Source organism: Heteronotia binoei, chromosome 3 (assembly GCF_032191835.1).
Source record: "Heteronotia binoei isolate CCM8104 ecotype False Entrance Well chromosome 3, APGP_CSIRO_Hbin_v1, whole genome shotgun sequence".
NCBI classification, from domain to species: domain Eukaryota; kingdom Metazoa; phylum Chordata; class Lepidosauria; order Squamata; family Gekkonidae; genus Heteronotia; species Heteronotia binoei.
In genome coordinates, this window is record NC_083225.1 from 55,714,898 (window position 1) to 55,729,521 (window position 14,624).

Here is a 14,624-nt window from a genome sequence, read left to right on the forward strand (position 1 = left end):
TTGGCTTTCTACCTGACAAGCAATCAAAGCAACTTAGATCATTCTCCCCTCCTCTCTTTTATCCTTTGTAGAGAAGAGTTTTTACCACACTGCTTTGATTAATGTTCCTCAGCCCTTTGAACAGGGCTGGAGTCAGTATACCCTGAGGTGGGGCAGGTGCTGGTGCCCAAGGCTTCTGGCATGGCCCACTGTTGTTGGTTTCCCTCTCAGTTATTTGCTAGCACTCACCAGTCTCCCAGGCAATGTTCTCTCTAATCTTTCCCCCCTACTGAGCAGAGTGGTTCACATCCTCAGCAGAATATAACTGCTGTAATTTTAAAATGGGCAATGGGCAGTGCAAGACCCTGCATGGATCCAGATTGCTGCTGAGTGGGGCTTCCTGTGTTATTGAGCACCACACATACACACTGTTCCCAGGTATACTTACTGCCCAGTGCCACTGGGAAAAGGGCTCCAGGCAGCGGTGAGCTTGGGCAGTGGGAAGGTTCACAAGTGGGCAGAGGAAAGACACACAGGCACACGGGAGGCATATGGGTCTGGTGATAAGTAGAAGAGAGGAAGGGGTAGGGTTGCCAGCCTCCAGATGGGGCCTGGAGGTCACCTGCTTTTACAAGTGATCTTCTGCTGGTAGAAATCAGTTCGCCTGGAGAAAATGGCTGCTTTGAAGGGTGGGCTCTATGGCATTATACCATGCTGAGGCCCCTCACCTCCCTGAAACCCACCCTCTCCCAGATCCACCCTCAAACAGGGCCTGAAACTAGGTGATTGCCTAGGGCACCAGCCTTCTGGGGGTGCCAAATTGGGTACCCCATGTGACTTGGTGACATTATCAGTGCGCGAGAGGGGCTGCCAGAAGTTAGCTTTGCCTAGGTTGCCAGACAGTCTAGGGCTGGTCCTGCCCCCAAAGTCTCCAGGTATTTTCTAACACAGACCTGGCAACCCTAGGCAGGGGCCCTGAGAAGTCTCTTGCAGGGTCACCAGAAAAGCTACCTGTGCAAGTGCTCCTCCAGCCTTTGGTTGTTAGTGCTGGTATCACCAGCTGGCTGGTTCAGGTGGTGGAATCAGCAGGTTAATGCAACAGCTGCCATGCTGGGTATGGTTGGAGAATTTGGCTCTGCACTGAATGGCACTTCTGCACTGTTTGCCATGTTATAATAATAATGTTATTAACCTTTTGTTAGTTACTTTAAGAAAAGATTATACTGTAATCTGCACAAGGTCTTTTAAAGTGCTCCAGACCCCTTAGGCACAACTATAAAGAATTAAGTTACAAGTCAAACTTGTCGTTCATATATTATAATGTACACCACCCTGACCCCTACTACTACTACTACTACCACTGCAGCAGCAACAACAACAACAACAACTACTACTACTACTTTCTTCCATTGTCTGTTTGTTCTGACACTGAGTCATTGTGTAGTTATTTGGAGCCTGGAACTCTTTTAGCCCTCTTTTTGCCACTCTGTCAAGAGCTGAACTGATCACATGCTTTCTTTCTGCCACATGAAGGGCTGGCTTGCCCACTAGACAAACTAGGTGGTTGCCTAGGGTGCTGGGAGGGTGAGGGTGCCGAATCACTGAGTCATGTAAAGGTGCCCAATTCGGCACCCCCAGAAGGCCAGCGCTCTAGGCAATTGGCAGTTTGCCTAGTGGAAGGGCCAGCCCTGCTCAGATCCTATGCTAACCACTGTACCACGCTGGCCTTCCAAAAGACAAATGCCCCTCCTTATGTTTGGCACAGAAGACGAATGTGGCAGGGCAGGTTATCTCTTGGAGACTGAAGTTTGCACTTGCATTACGTGAGCCATGTCTGAAATGACCTGGAGAAAATGCTCAAGAGTTTTCATTGACCTACAATGAAAAGCTATAAAAAGTGTGGTTAAATAAATGTCCAGTGGCAATCTCACAAAGTCTTAACATCCCAGGGCTCAAACTGAGCCTGGAGCCAACAGATGAGTTGTGAAGTCTGAGCTGCTACTGTTGACTTTCTGGAGAGAGAGCTTCATCACACATTTAAGTGTTTCAGGGACCTGAATTCATATGTCTTCAGCATGCTTCCACAATATTACTCTTCTATGATTACCCTTGAATAGGGCAAATACTTCACTTTGTGCCGTTATCAGTATCAGTTCTCAATGAGAAGATGATCTGTGCTTCATACCAAATAGCTGAATATCAATAGAACAGGAGTTCATGGATATTTTGGTTCTGGAAATCAGGTAACTCCAGACTAATAAATAATGTTGTTATGCAAAGAGATCAAGTCATGATGATCTATCCTTTTACAAGGCTAAAATCATTGACTTCAAGGCAAGGTAGCTAAAGTTCTGGCCAGCTTTGATTGATGTTATTCCTGACAGTTCCTAGCAATTCTAAGCAGGGTTGACCTCAATGGGCTTAGAAGGATATAATTCTGTTTATGACTCCACTGTAAGTATCCTGTTTGCAATCTGCTTTAATTTCTGCCACAGTTGGAAAGCATGCCAGGCATTTTTTTTTTCTGGCTAAGTGATCAATGCTGTTTCACTTCTGTCTTTTTCCAGTAATGCTTAATGCTTACAATCTATGCAATATGTTCAATGGAAGATTCTTGTAAGGTTGCTAAATAGTACATTTCCTACAAACCACAGAATCATTGGGACTGGGGTGGGATGAAGTGAGATAATTTTCGATACAAGAAGAATAGCATCAAGCATGACAAGGAGCAGAAACAGGGAACTGACCAAAAGTAGGAGAAACTTCTATCCAGTGGTTTAACCTCTCTCAGAACGAGCATGATTTATTACGGAGCAGACGTCTTCAGAGAAATATGTAACCTGTATGGCCACTCTATCATGGTAGATTTCTATTTAAGGTATTAATAAAAAGGCCATTTCTGCTAAACACAAGAGTCCTTTGAAAAATAAGCAACATACTGTCCAAAATAATCTCCCATGAATCTTTCATTTTAAACATCTTGTATCCTTTGTTCATCATAAACTTGTGTAATATTCTGTGGACAAACTGGGGTACCCAGACATACAGGCAGAACCTATCTATTTAGTCTGTCTAGTATTACATGAAACAGAGCTGGCACTGGGAAGGAAGGTTGTTTTGGCAATTGGTTTTCCACCACATATGATTTCCCCCTCTGCCTGCCCTATAGAACTCATCCTTTAAGTTCCGGGAACATGAAAAGAGACTGACAAACTGCAAAAGAGCCCAGCTGCATTCCTAGGGTTCCACTAGTTGCTTGTGTGTTTGTGTCAAGTGCTTCAAGTTGTTTCTGATTTATAGTAACCCTATAAATTAATGACCTCCAAAATGTCCTATCATTAACAGCCTTCCCCAAGTCTTGCAGACTGAAGGCTGTGGCTTCCTTCATTTAGTCAATCAATCTCATATTGGGTCTTCCTCGTTTCTTGCTGTCTCCAGTTTTTCCTAACATTATTGTCTTTTCTAGTGACTCTTGTGTTCTCCTAACGCAATCAAAGTATAATAGCCTCATTTGACAGACAGGTTAGGTTCAGCTTCTCCATAAGAGTGCCCAATGGGAGCTGATGGGATGTTGGTGAGGGAGATGGTTGAAAACAGCAGTTAGTTGAGTTGGGGGTAAGTCTGGCTGAGTGAACCTGTGGAGAAGAGCAGCTTAAAACAGAGACTGATTCTGCAGTTGTTGTTGCTCAGCCCCTGGGCTTCTGCTTTCGTCAGATGAAGTGATCAATTTCCCATAAGTTGCTGCACAGCTGCAATTTCCCTCACATCTACTTGATCACTAAAAAACAAGATCAAGTAGATGTGAGGGAAACTGAAGAGAGCTGTGGGTCAAAATGTGCCTGCACAGCAACTGGTGGGGAAATGATTGCTTGATCCAACAAAAGCAGAAGCCCAGGGGTGGAGCAGCAGCGGCTGCAGAATCGTCAGACAGTGAAAAGGAATAATTTGTAACGAAGGATCCCAAATGCTGGAATAAGGAAACAGTTCAAAAGTGAAAAGAAACATTATAACCAATGTTCCCTCTAGGCTGATTTAGTGTGAGCAAGCTCACAGTTTAATTAGCCTCCGGCTCACAGATTTTTCCTTATCTCAAGAAGGATGACCCCAGAGCAAACTAATTTATGCAGCAGCCAAATCACTCATTCACAGCTTCAATGCCAGTAGAATTCTTGCGCATAAGATACTAAAAGGTATTGATTATAACCTCTGCATGATCTACTCTAATATTATGTTTAAGCCAGAAATAAAAGTTAATTCATTGTTTGTTTACTCTGTGAGCTGGCTGTCTCTGGAAAAGAAGCATACAGATGTGTAAGCTAAGATCTTACTCTATATTTTAGGAAATGAATAAATAAATGGTGGCACCATGTGAATGAAGCAGTGTTTGAGTCCCCATCCTCAATAGCTCTGTGCAGTGTTTGAGTGAGGGGTGCTTATTTTAAGGGGAACTGGGCTGTGACTGAGAGAGAGGACCTGGGATGTGAAATGATCATGGCTCTCTGAATACTTTAGAAGAGGCAAGACAGGTAATGATGTGTGGCTGCCTGACCTACCTGTAACTCTATGACAGAGAGGTTGTGAGGGGTGGAAGGCACTTTGTGTAAGTGAGAAAGTTGTCACACCTCAATTTGGACATTTTAGCTTCTGGGGAGAGTTCAGACATGAATTGATCTAGAACCCTCTTGTCTTTTTGATGTTGGTCCATGGTATTCATAAAACTCTCCTCCAAAACCACATTTCAAATAAACAAACTTTCTTCCTGTCAGCTTTCTTCATTGCCCAGCTTTCACACACATATATCCAACTTTCCTTATGCTATGTTCCGCACACCAATTGAATAGATAGGGAAACAAACTTATATTTGGGTAATACTTTTGCCAACTGGAAACCATTCTGTTTCTTCATATTCTGCCCTAAGAGTAGCCACTTGTCCAGAATACAGGTTGTACATCAAAACAATCAGATACTGTGGCGCACCCATTTCTTTTACAACCAATGATAGCTTTTCATGATCCACACAATCAAAAACTTTGCAGTAGTCTATGCAACACAAGTAGATTTTCTTCTGGAATTCTCTTGTATATGCCAATAATCAATGTAAATTTGCAATATGATCTCTAGTGCCTCTTCCTTGAACACCTAGCATTTTTGATTTCAAGTATGTTGTAAAATTTTGAGCATCACTTAGGTGACAGATCAAGATGAGTATCTGTGTTAGTCTGTCTGTAGCAGTAGAAAAGAACAAGAATCCAGTAACACCTTAAAGACTAACAAAATATGTGGCAGGTTAGGAGCTTTGTGGGTCACTGCTCACTTCTTCAGATAAGGTATCTGGTAGTCTTTATGGTGCTACTGGACTCTTGCTCTTTTCCACATTTACTCATGTTAGAAATTATTGCAATGGGTCTGATAATTGTTGCAGTCTTTCTTTTTTTGGAATTGGAATATAGATTGACTGTTTTCAGTCTGGGCCATTATTTTGTTTCCCATATCTGTTGGCATATTCTTGTTCAGATTTTGATGGATTCTGTTTCTGTGGCTTGAAATAGCTTTGCTATTTCTACTCCTTTGCTTTGCTATTTCTACTCCAGTCTACTCCTAGTGACTTGTTTCTCCCAATTGCTTTGAGTTCAAGTTTCACTTCACTTTCTAAAATTGCAGGTTCTTTTTCAAAAGAGTCTTCTTTGAAGGAATCTGTCATACTATCATCTCTTTTGTATAGTTCTTCAGTGTATTGTTCCCATCTTTATTTTGTCTTGTTCAGTTAATGTGCTTCCTTGTTGATCTTTCAGCATGCCTAACCTTGCTCCTGGATAGCCCCAGCTAACCTGATGTCATTGGATTTTGGAAGCTAAGCAGGGTTGACCTGGCTAGTATTTGGATGGGTGACCTCCAAGGAATACCAGGAACGTGATGCAGAGGCAGGCAATGGCAAATCACTTCTGAATGTCTCTTGCCTTGAAAACCCTAAAGGGTTGCTACAAGTTAGCTGTGACTTTTAAAAATTTTTTAAGATTTATTTCAGTGTAGTTTAGTTCATAATTTCAAAACAGGACTAGAAAAACAATGAACAATAACATTAATTAAATAACAATGGGAATCACAACAAGGAATATGCAAGATTAAGCTAGAAACAACTGGGGAGGGGGAAAGCCAGGCAATTCAGGGAGGGGAAGAGAGACGAAGACAGGCAGGCCATGGGGAAGGTTCTAGTATGAAATGAACTGAGACTAAAGATGCATTATGACAGTTCCAAAGTTTGTGTGGGAATAACAGAGCCCCAACCTCACTAACTACGAAGCTCTCTTTATCGCGTGGGATTCATGCAGAATCCAGAGTCTCCTGTCCCCTAATTTTCAGCTCCTGCTCACACATCCAGGAGAGCGAACAGAACAATGATTGCCATTCCAGTTAGCTTTGACTTGATTTCATGGATTTCTTGGATCTTATGAGATACATATCTTGTTCTTTCTTTTTTGTTGTTCTTTTCTTTTTCTTTACAGCAATTATTATAATAGGTCTCTTTGTCTCTGTGCCAGTCATGGCAACACTGCATTTTGGCTGGTCCTGTTTCTGTCTCCCTTTACCTTTTCAAAGCAGTTGCTTAATCCTGTCAAATCCCAACACTGGCCCTGATGTGAAATACTGCTGTCACATGTAAATAAACCTTCAACGTTTATGTTCTCCAAATATGAATCCAATGTCCCCAAAGTATATGTCTTCTCACACTTAGAGAGCAAATACTTAAATTGGGTGGCCTCTGAACACAATATTTCTTACTAGGTGACAATAGATATGTGCTTCTATGCATGCTCACTTTATAGAAAATGTACTGGGCAGGACTGGTAAGAGAGGGATCAGATAAGTTATCTGTGAGTCTTTAAGGTGGTACTGGACTCCTGCTCTTTTCTACATTTACTCATGTGAGAAATTAATACAATGGTCTGATAATTGCAGCAATCTTTAACATCTCTCTCCCCCCCCCTCCCCCAGAACTGGAATATATATTGTTTTCAGTCAAACTACTAGGACAGCAGAGAAGGGAAATGGAAGAGAACAAGCAAAGATTAAAGGATTAAATTGTATAAATAGTGCCTGATATTCTATAAATAACATCACCCTATACTCTGTTTTGAAGTCTTGCTAGCTTGATCATCAGGCAAATCAAGATGAGTAAACATTTAAACACTTACACATTTATTCTTGAAAAAGCTAGTTGTCTTAAATGCCTCATGTCTATTTAAAATTGCTATATATTTTAATCTGCAATTTGGTGGTGGGACTGGACTACTTCATTGGGGTTTTAAAGGAGGATTCCCACTTCAGATTTATTAAACTTTTTAAAAATTCTCCACCCCCATGGAATTCAAAAGAAGTTAGAACCATATCTGCGCACACACGCCAGCTGGCATATTTGAAAAGAGAGGTTGCATTTACTTCCCATCTAGTACTCCATTTTTTAAAAAGGTGTGAGGGCTGCAGTCTGTTCATATCACACCCTTTGTCCTATCAATCTGGGCTGATTGTTATTAGAGACAATTCCCATTTTAGAGTGTGAACTTGGATAGGAAAAGTACCTGAGTTTCAATAGCAATAGCTTTCTTATGGCAGCATTGCCTAGCCACACAGCTGGATTTCCTAGCTGCACAGTAAATGTACCTGCAAAGGTCATGGCTTGGTTGTGATGGGCTACACCATGCAAAATGATCAGCTGACCCATTGCAAGAAAGATGTGGCAGTAGAGTCACATGACACCCTTTTTTTGTACTGTAGATCAACATGTGAATGAATGAGGTCTGAGTTCAAATTCCTCTTTAGCCCACTCAATGACCATGTTTTTTAGCCCCATTGACTTGATATAATTGTTCGCAGGATTTACATGTAGACCTTTCTGTAGCACCACTCTTTTTCAAAGAGACCTTGGCTCTTGTTTTCCAACAAGGGGAGGGACGGTGGCTCAGTGGCAGAGCATCTGCTTGGGAAGCAGAAGGTCCCAGGTTCAATCCCCGGCATCTCCAAAAAAGGGTCCAGGCAAAGAGGTGTTTAAAACCTCCGCTTGAGACCCTGGAGAGCCGCTGCCAGTCTGAGAAGACAATACTGACTTTGATGGACCAAAGGTCTGATTCAGTATAAGGCAGCTTCATATGTTCAACAGCTCAGCTGAAGATTTTGGAGAAAGACTGCCCTCAGGCTGGATAGCTGTGATCTCAGTTAGTACCTCTGCTGCCTGTTATTTGCATTTCAGTTGGCTTTCCTTTAATGACTGTGTTCCTTTAAGGAATGTGTGTTCAGATACAACCAAGGCAAATACATATTTGTAAAATACTTCACTGGTATTTTCTGGGTATGTTTGGGTCTCCAGATGGTATCAGGGATTTTCTGGGGTACTGGTAAATAGGTCCTGAAAATTCTGGAAATAATTAGGATTACCTGGAGTATCGGGAGCCTGTGCTTGAAGACTTCTGGGACTGTTTTTCCCCCTCTCTGCCTCCCTCCAAAGTGTATAGTATTCCTAGGCTTGGTATTAGCTTGCCAGGTTGCTTTGTATTAGATTACACCCCTTTACATTGCTTTTGTTGACTCTGCAGAATTGTGTTTTTTGCTTGAGTTGTTTCATGTTAGATTTGCATTTTAATGGTGTATTCTGGGGTTTGACATTGTTTTAAATTCTCAGTTATATATTGTTTTTATTCTCTAATTTTACATATGCTAGATTTGCAAGAGTGTTTCTATTTGATTTGATGATTCTCTGGTTGTACACCGATGTGGCTTCTTGGGTTTTGTATCCCCCAATAGAAAGCTGGGAATTTAGAAAACTTTCTTAAACTATCATTGCAATACTAAATTGATATATTGACATTTTAGGACCTTTTTGGGGGAAATGGTGTGTGTGTGCTGTGATGCCAGCAATGACAACACCAATAATGATAGTATCCTCCCTTGAAAATCCTCATAATCTTAGGCATGTTTGGAAGAAAATAAACTGACTCCACAACTAGGAAAATGCACAGGGGTGGCAGAAGTACAGAACAGCCTTGTTTCATATGAACATATGAAGCTGCCTTATACTGAATCAGACCCTTGGTCCATCAAAGTCAGTATTGTCTTCTCAGACTGGCAGCGGCTCTCCAGGGTCTCAAGCTGAGGTTTTTCACACCTATTTGCCTGGACCCTTTTTTGGAGATGCCAGGGATTGAACCTGGGACCTTCTGCTTCCCAAGCAGATGCTCTACCACTGAGCCACCGTCCTTCCCCAATGCCAATGCTTGTCCTCTTCTCCTCTGGAATAATTTTCTTTGGCCTCCTTTTCAAAATTCAGACTCAGTAATGTAAGCTTTTGTCCTTGTCGCGATATACTGTATATCAGGGGTCCCCAACCACCTGGCTGTGGACCAGTACTGGTCCGTGGCCTGCTAGCAACTGGGCCGTGGAGTGAGGCAGAGCAGCCACGGACTAAAGAGGCAGCACGGCCTCACTCTAAGGCTGCCTCCCCTTGCAAGGTCCCGGGTCGGCAGAAGGGGCGGTGCTGCTGTGACCTTAGCCTACCCCTCATTTATAGACCTCCACCGATCAGAAGAAGAAGAAGATATTGGGTTTATATCCCGACCTCCACTCCGAAGAGTCTCAGAGCGGCTCACAATCTCCTTTACCTTCCTCCCCCACAACAGACACCCTGTGAGGTGGGTAGGGCTGGAGATTGCTCTCACAGCAGCTGCTCTTTCAAGGACAACCTCTGCCAGAGCTATGGCTGACCCAAGGCCATTCCAGCAGGTGCAAGTGGAGGAGTGGGGAATCAAACCCGGTTCTCCCAGATAAGAGTCCGCACACTTAACCACTACACCAAACTGGCTGATTGATGGGGGTCTTTAAATGGGAGGGGAGGCAGAAACAGCCCCAGTATTCCCCCCTTTTAAAGACCCCCATGGGGGTCAGGGATGTGGCATAGGAGTGGGGGCAGCCTGGGGTGGCAAAACCCCCAGCATCGCCTTGCCCCCTGGTCCGTGGAAAAATTGTCTTCCACAAAACCGGTCCCTGGTGCCAAAAGGTTGGGGGCCACTGCTGTATATGATACATCTGGGCAGCCTACTTTCAGGCTGGCTGTTTGGTGGTGGGGGAGTGAGGGAAAACATCACTAGGTTGGATGAACCCTGAAGGTTTTACAGTACTTGTTCATGATGTAAAGCATCTCCCTTCCTTGTTCATCAGCAGGCAATTTGTTCCATGTTCTAAAATTACAGTTAACACAGAGTCAGAAGGCTACCATCCTCATGGTGGCACGTTTCATGTGAGGGATGTGGAATGTAATGAAAAAGTTGACAGATCTTCTTTCAGAACAACATACCTGGGGAATAATCTATACATGGGACAGGAAGAGACTAATGGGAAAAGGGGTTTAAACTTCATTGTATGAGAACACTGAATGTGAATGTCTTAGTGGAAGAGTTTACATTTATCATCTATACAGTCTCAGATTTAACCCCTGACGCCTGTGGCTGAGAAAGGTCTCTTTCTAGGACTCGTGGATTGGCATGATCTTGCAGTCCTTATGAACTGGTTCTAGCTTGAGGAATGTTTTGTGAATATAATTTTAGATGTTGTTTTATGCCCCTGAAAAAGTTTGGAAAGGTTTGTTTTAATATTGGTTTCTATATTTTTAATGATTTTATTTTATTGTTTTGACTTTATTTTTTTGTTTTATTGCGCTACTTTTAACGTAAAATTCTTTGTGATGAAAATTCTCTAAACAGACAAATGAACATTAAGGAAACTTTCCCTTCTCATAATTTATAATAGCCTGTTGTCTTCCCAAGCTTAAGGCCTGACATTCACTGTTGGTCAGCATCAGAAACAGGGATAAAATGAGAAATGGCATGACATGTTATATAGGTGTATTTGATGAAGTAACTTTAAAACTGTGTACGTATTAACTGTTCTCAAGAGGCTTTCAGCTTATGGTAACCCTAAGAATTAATATTCCCTAAAAAATCCTGTTATTAATAGCCTTGCTCAGGTCTTGCAATCTGTGGGCCTTCAGGGCTCCTTTTATTGAGTCAATCCATCTCATGTTGAGTCCTCCTCTTTTCTTTCTGCCTTCAACTTTTCTTAGAATTTTAAGAACATCTTTTAAGAATGAAGGCTGGTGGAACTTGGCATTATTTAGGATTCAGGAAGGTGAACAAGTCCCACCCGTGTTGGTTTCATTTTTTTCCTGTCAGTCTCTTGCAGCTGCCATTTCTCCTGCAGCACAACTGGAGGGCTTTTGAATACTCCATTTAAAAAAATTGGAAATTGCTATTAAAGTATAGAACTCTTAAATTATAATGTTCTTTTGCCACAGTCTACTAGTTCCTCTGAATTCCTAGCTTTTGTTTAAAAAGTCTTTCACCTTTTCAATGGCAAAGAAACTGCCTGCACCTTCCCCCTGTATCTCTGCAACAAAAGAGCCCGGGGATTCTTATTTTTGAATTGTCATTTCTAGCCTGCAGAGATTACTGTATGTTCCCCCTGTGTTACAGGTATCACTTGGATGTAAAGTAAAATGGCTAAAGTTGACACCCATCACTCCTATTCTGCTCGGCACAGACTGTCCATGAAGGTTGCCGACGATGATACATTAGACAATGGAGTCAGCAGGTCAGTGCTTCTGTTTCTTAGTTTGTGTCTTAGCTCAGGATGACAATACATAGTTCTCTTCCTCTGCTAAAACAGCCCACTGAAATAAGTTGGAGTGAGAGACCATGACTGGCCCAAATTTATCCAGTGAACTTCATGGCAGAGAAAGGGTTTGAACCTGAGTCTCCCCAGTCCTGGTCTGAAACTACTAGGTCACTACAGATGAGGCTTACCATGTGCTCACCTATGGCAGGTGAACTGCCAGCCCAGCTCTAAATTGCTCATGTTTGATAAATTGAATAGTAGGAGAAAAATGGGGAAGGGAATGACAGTGTACATACTGCAATGTCACTTCCTGGTAAGTAATGACAGTGTCTGCAGTAGTCAAGGAATTTATCTTAATTTCTATGGTCTTTACATTCCTGTACTATCACTTTTTGGTGGGCACCTGGAAATTGATGTAAGTGTCCACAATGGTCTCTCCTTCTCAGGCTTCCCCCCCCAGAACTACCAATGTTAATGGGCAAAGGGGCTGACAACCCAGCTCCAGCATGAAGCCAACTAATAAACAAGTAATGTTTGTTTTCTTCAGTACAGTACAGAAGAAAGTGGGGCAAAGAAAGGAGAGTTTCCTCACCTGAAACAGAAAACGTTTATTAGAATAGGGGTCACAGGATCAATAAAATAATAAAATTATTGGGAATATAAACTTTGCTTACTTTTCTTCTGCCTTTTCTGTGCACATGTTATACTTGTGGCTTTCCCACACAGTACTGTTTTGTCCCTGCAGGCAATCTTGACTTCCTTAGGTACACACCCTCTTGATCAAAAATAACGGCCTAATCTACATTGTGAGTTCATATTTGTTGGAGACCACTTTAACTGTTAAAGTTTCTTTTGCAGAATTCTGGGAAATCTAATGACCTTAAAATGGTGCCAGTTGGCAAATCCCTCCCCCCTTTGTCTACTAACATATAACCCAAAAAAGAGTGCTAGGAATGTGAAAGCATTCTTCCTAATTTTTGATTTTTTAAAAATTGGTCCTAATAAAAAGCATGATAGAACTTGGACTTGGAGGTGTTTAAAAAGGCAGATCAGCAGAACTACTTCAGCTTGCACAACTTGATAAATTGGAGAATGTGTAAGAAAATAAAACATGGCATGATACAAATGCATAAGTAGAATGGCACAAGAGATGTAATAATCCAAGAATAGGATTAATAGCAGTCAATTTGTTGAAGCTTTTCAGACTATGGATAATAAATGGACTGATGGGATGGAGAGAAGACAAAGTTATAAATATAGATAATTAAGAAAAGGAATAGTTTGAGCAATTTGGAGGTCAGGTACCTGTTCAGTCATCTTGGAACTTTACTGGTTTCATCCTTTCAGTCTCCAGTAAAAGGGGAGCATTTGCAAATCAATCTCTTTCTCAATAGCCATTGGGAGAACAAAACAAAGAAAATGTAACACATTTATAGGTTAAAAGTACTGTCTGGTGGATCATTTTGTAGTATTATCTTTTTACTATCTGCTATATAAAAACTTTACAGAGAGGTTCCTGAAAGAATTTATGACCCTGCAACCCATGCAGAGGTACCCCAATCTAAGCCAATTCATCTCAATAGGCTTAGACTGATGTAACTCTGCCTAGGATTGCACTGCCAGTTACTGGGTTTCACAGGGGCCCAGAAGGTTCATTTCCTAGCTGATGTAGACATAACCTACATGAGAGCATTATTTGCTAAAGTGTCTGAGAAATAGCTGAAAGACATTGCTATTCCTTCAGGTGCAGTGACTAGATTATTTTGGTATTATTATAAGTTCTTATATATTGTTCTTTCACTGCTAACTTTCTTTTAAGAGTTTTTGTCACAATCTATGCTTGCTACAGAAAACAAATCTGAACTATAAAAGATTATCTATAAAAACAATCTATTAACATACCTCTATAAAATGTGTTCTTTCCCCCACACCTGTAGCTGGTTGTACTCTCAGTGGTGTTCCGAGGATCTTTGGTTCTGATTGCAAATGGATGTATGATTTTTTAATATTGTCCTCTACTCTGGCCATCTGGAATGGCCGTGGCAGAAAATTTAATACATAAATACATAGATAATGCCTCTATTAGTAAGTTCTGTCCAGTAAAAACCCCTCTTGACCTCAAGAGAAGCAGAACATAAGCAGAAGATGATTAATGTACTGCGTTTTTTATAACGTCACTTGTGACAGTAATAGCATTTGTGATTGAGGAAGGAATGCATGTTCTTCCACGGTTCCCTAATTGGAAGGGGCTCAAGGAATAGCAAATGAACATTGGAAGGGACTGAATTTGTTGCTCTTTTTTATGGTTTGCATTCGAAGGACCCACTCACCGTGTGAGGACACGTCTTCTGAATTGCAAGGAGTCATTTCCATGGAGACAGGAGGCCTGTCTGAATCCCGAAGGAGCTCATTCACAGGCAGTGGAGCAATAGCTAGGTAAGCTTCATTTATGACAGGACAGTGACCTTGGAAGAGGTCATTGGGATCTAGTCCTGAAAGAAAAGGGGTGGGATGGACATAGCCAATAATTTTGAACAATGAAAGAAATTTGATTAATGCAAAGCTATAAAAGGAAATTAAACAAAGGGCAAGTTGCTTCTGAACCTTTAGGACAGTCTCGTGTCTAAGTGTGCTGTGGTGGGTAAGCTAGTTAAGAAATGAAAGCATTTTCCCTTTAGCTTCATGAGAGGACATAAAGGTGAAGGTGAAATCCTGACTTCATTGGCAATAATTTTATCAGAGCTATAAGGCTGTATTGTAGTTTTAGCTGGTGAGCATTGTCCAACTCACATTTCAAAAGCTTCTTGGGATGTGGTGAGCCATGACCATGAAGGGTATCAAAAGACGCTTTGGAATTTACCACTTCTCCATCTAAGTTTTCCTCAGTATATTAGAGTTATGGTGGGGAACTAACCTATGTGGAATTCTATCTTGTAAACACTAGCATGTAATAATTCCGTCTGAAAACTACTGTATCAGTTCCCATT

The 14,624-nt window shown here is 41.6% G+C and overlaps 1 protein-coding gene across 1 annotated transcript in view; it reads left to right on the forward strand.

Moving 5' to 3' along the window:
• The window catches only part of CNGA3 (cyclic nucleotide gated channel subunit alpha 3), a 40,318-nt gene that overhangs the window by 9,854 nt on the left and 15,840 nt on the right, over positions 1-14,624 (forward strand). Inside the window, 2 exon segments of the mRNA XM_060233856.1 lie at positions 11,496-11,613; positions 13,957-14,073. Coding sequence (XP_060089839.1) covers positions 11,519-11,613; positions 13,957-14,073 — 212 coding nt within the window. The 5' untranslated portion in view covers positions 11,496-11,518.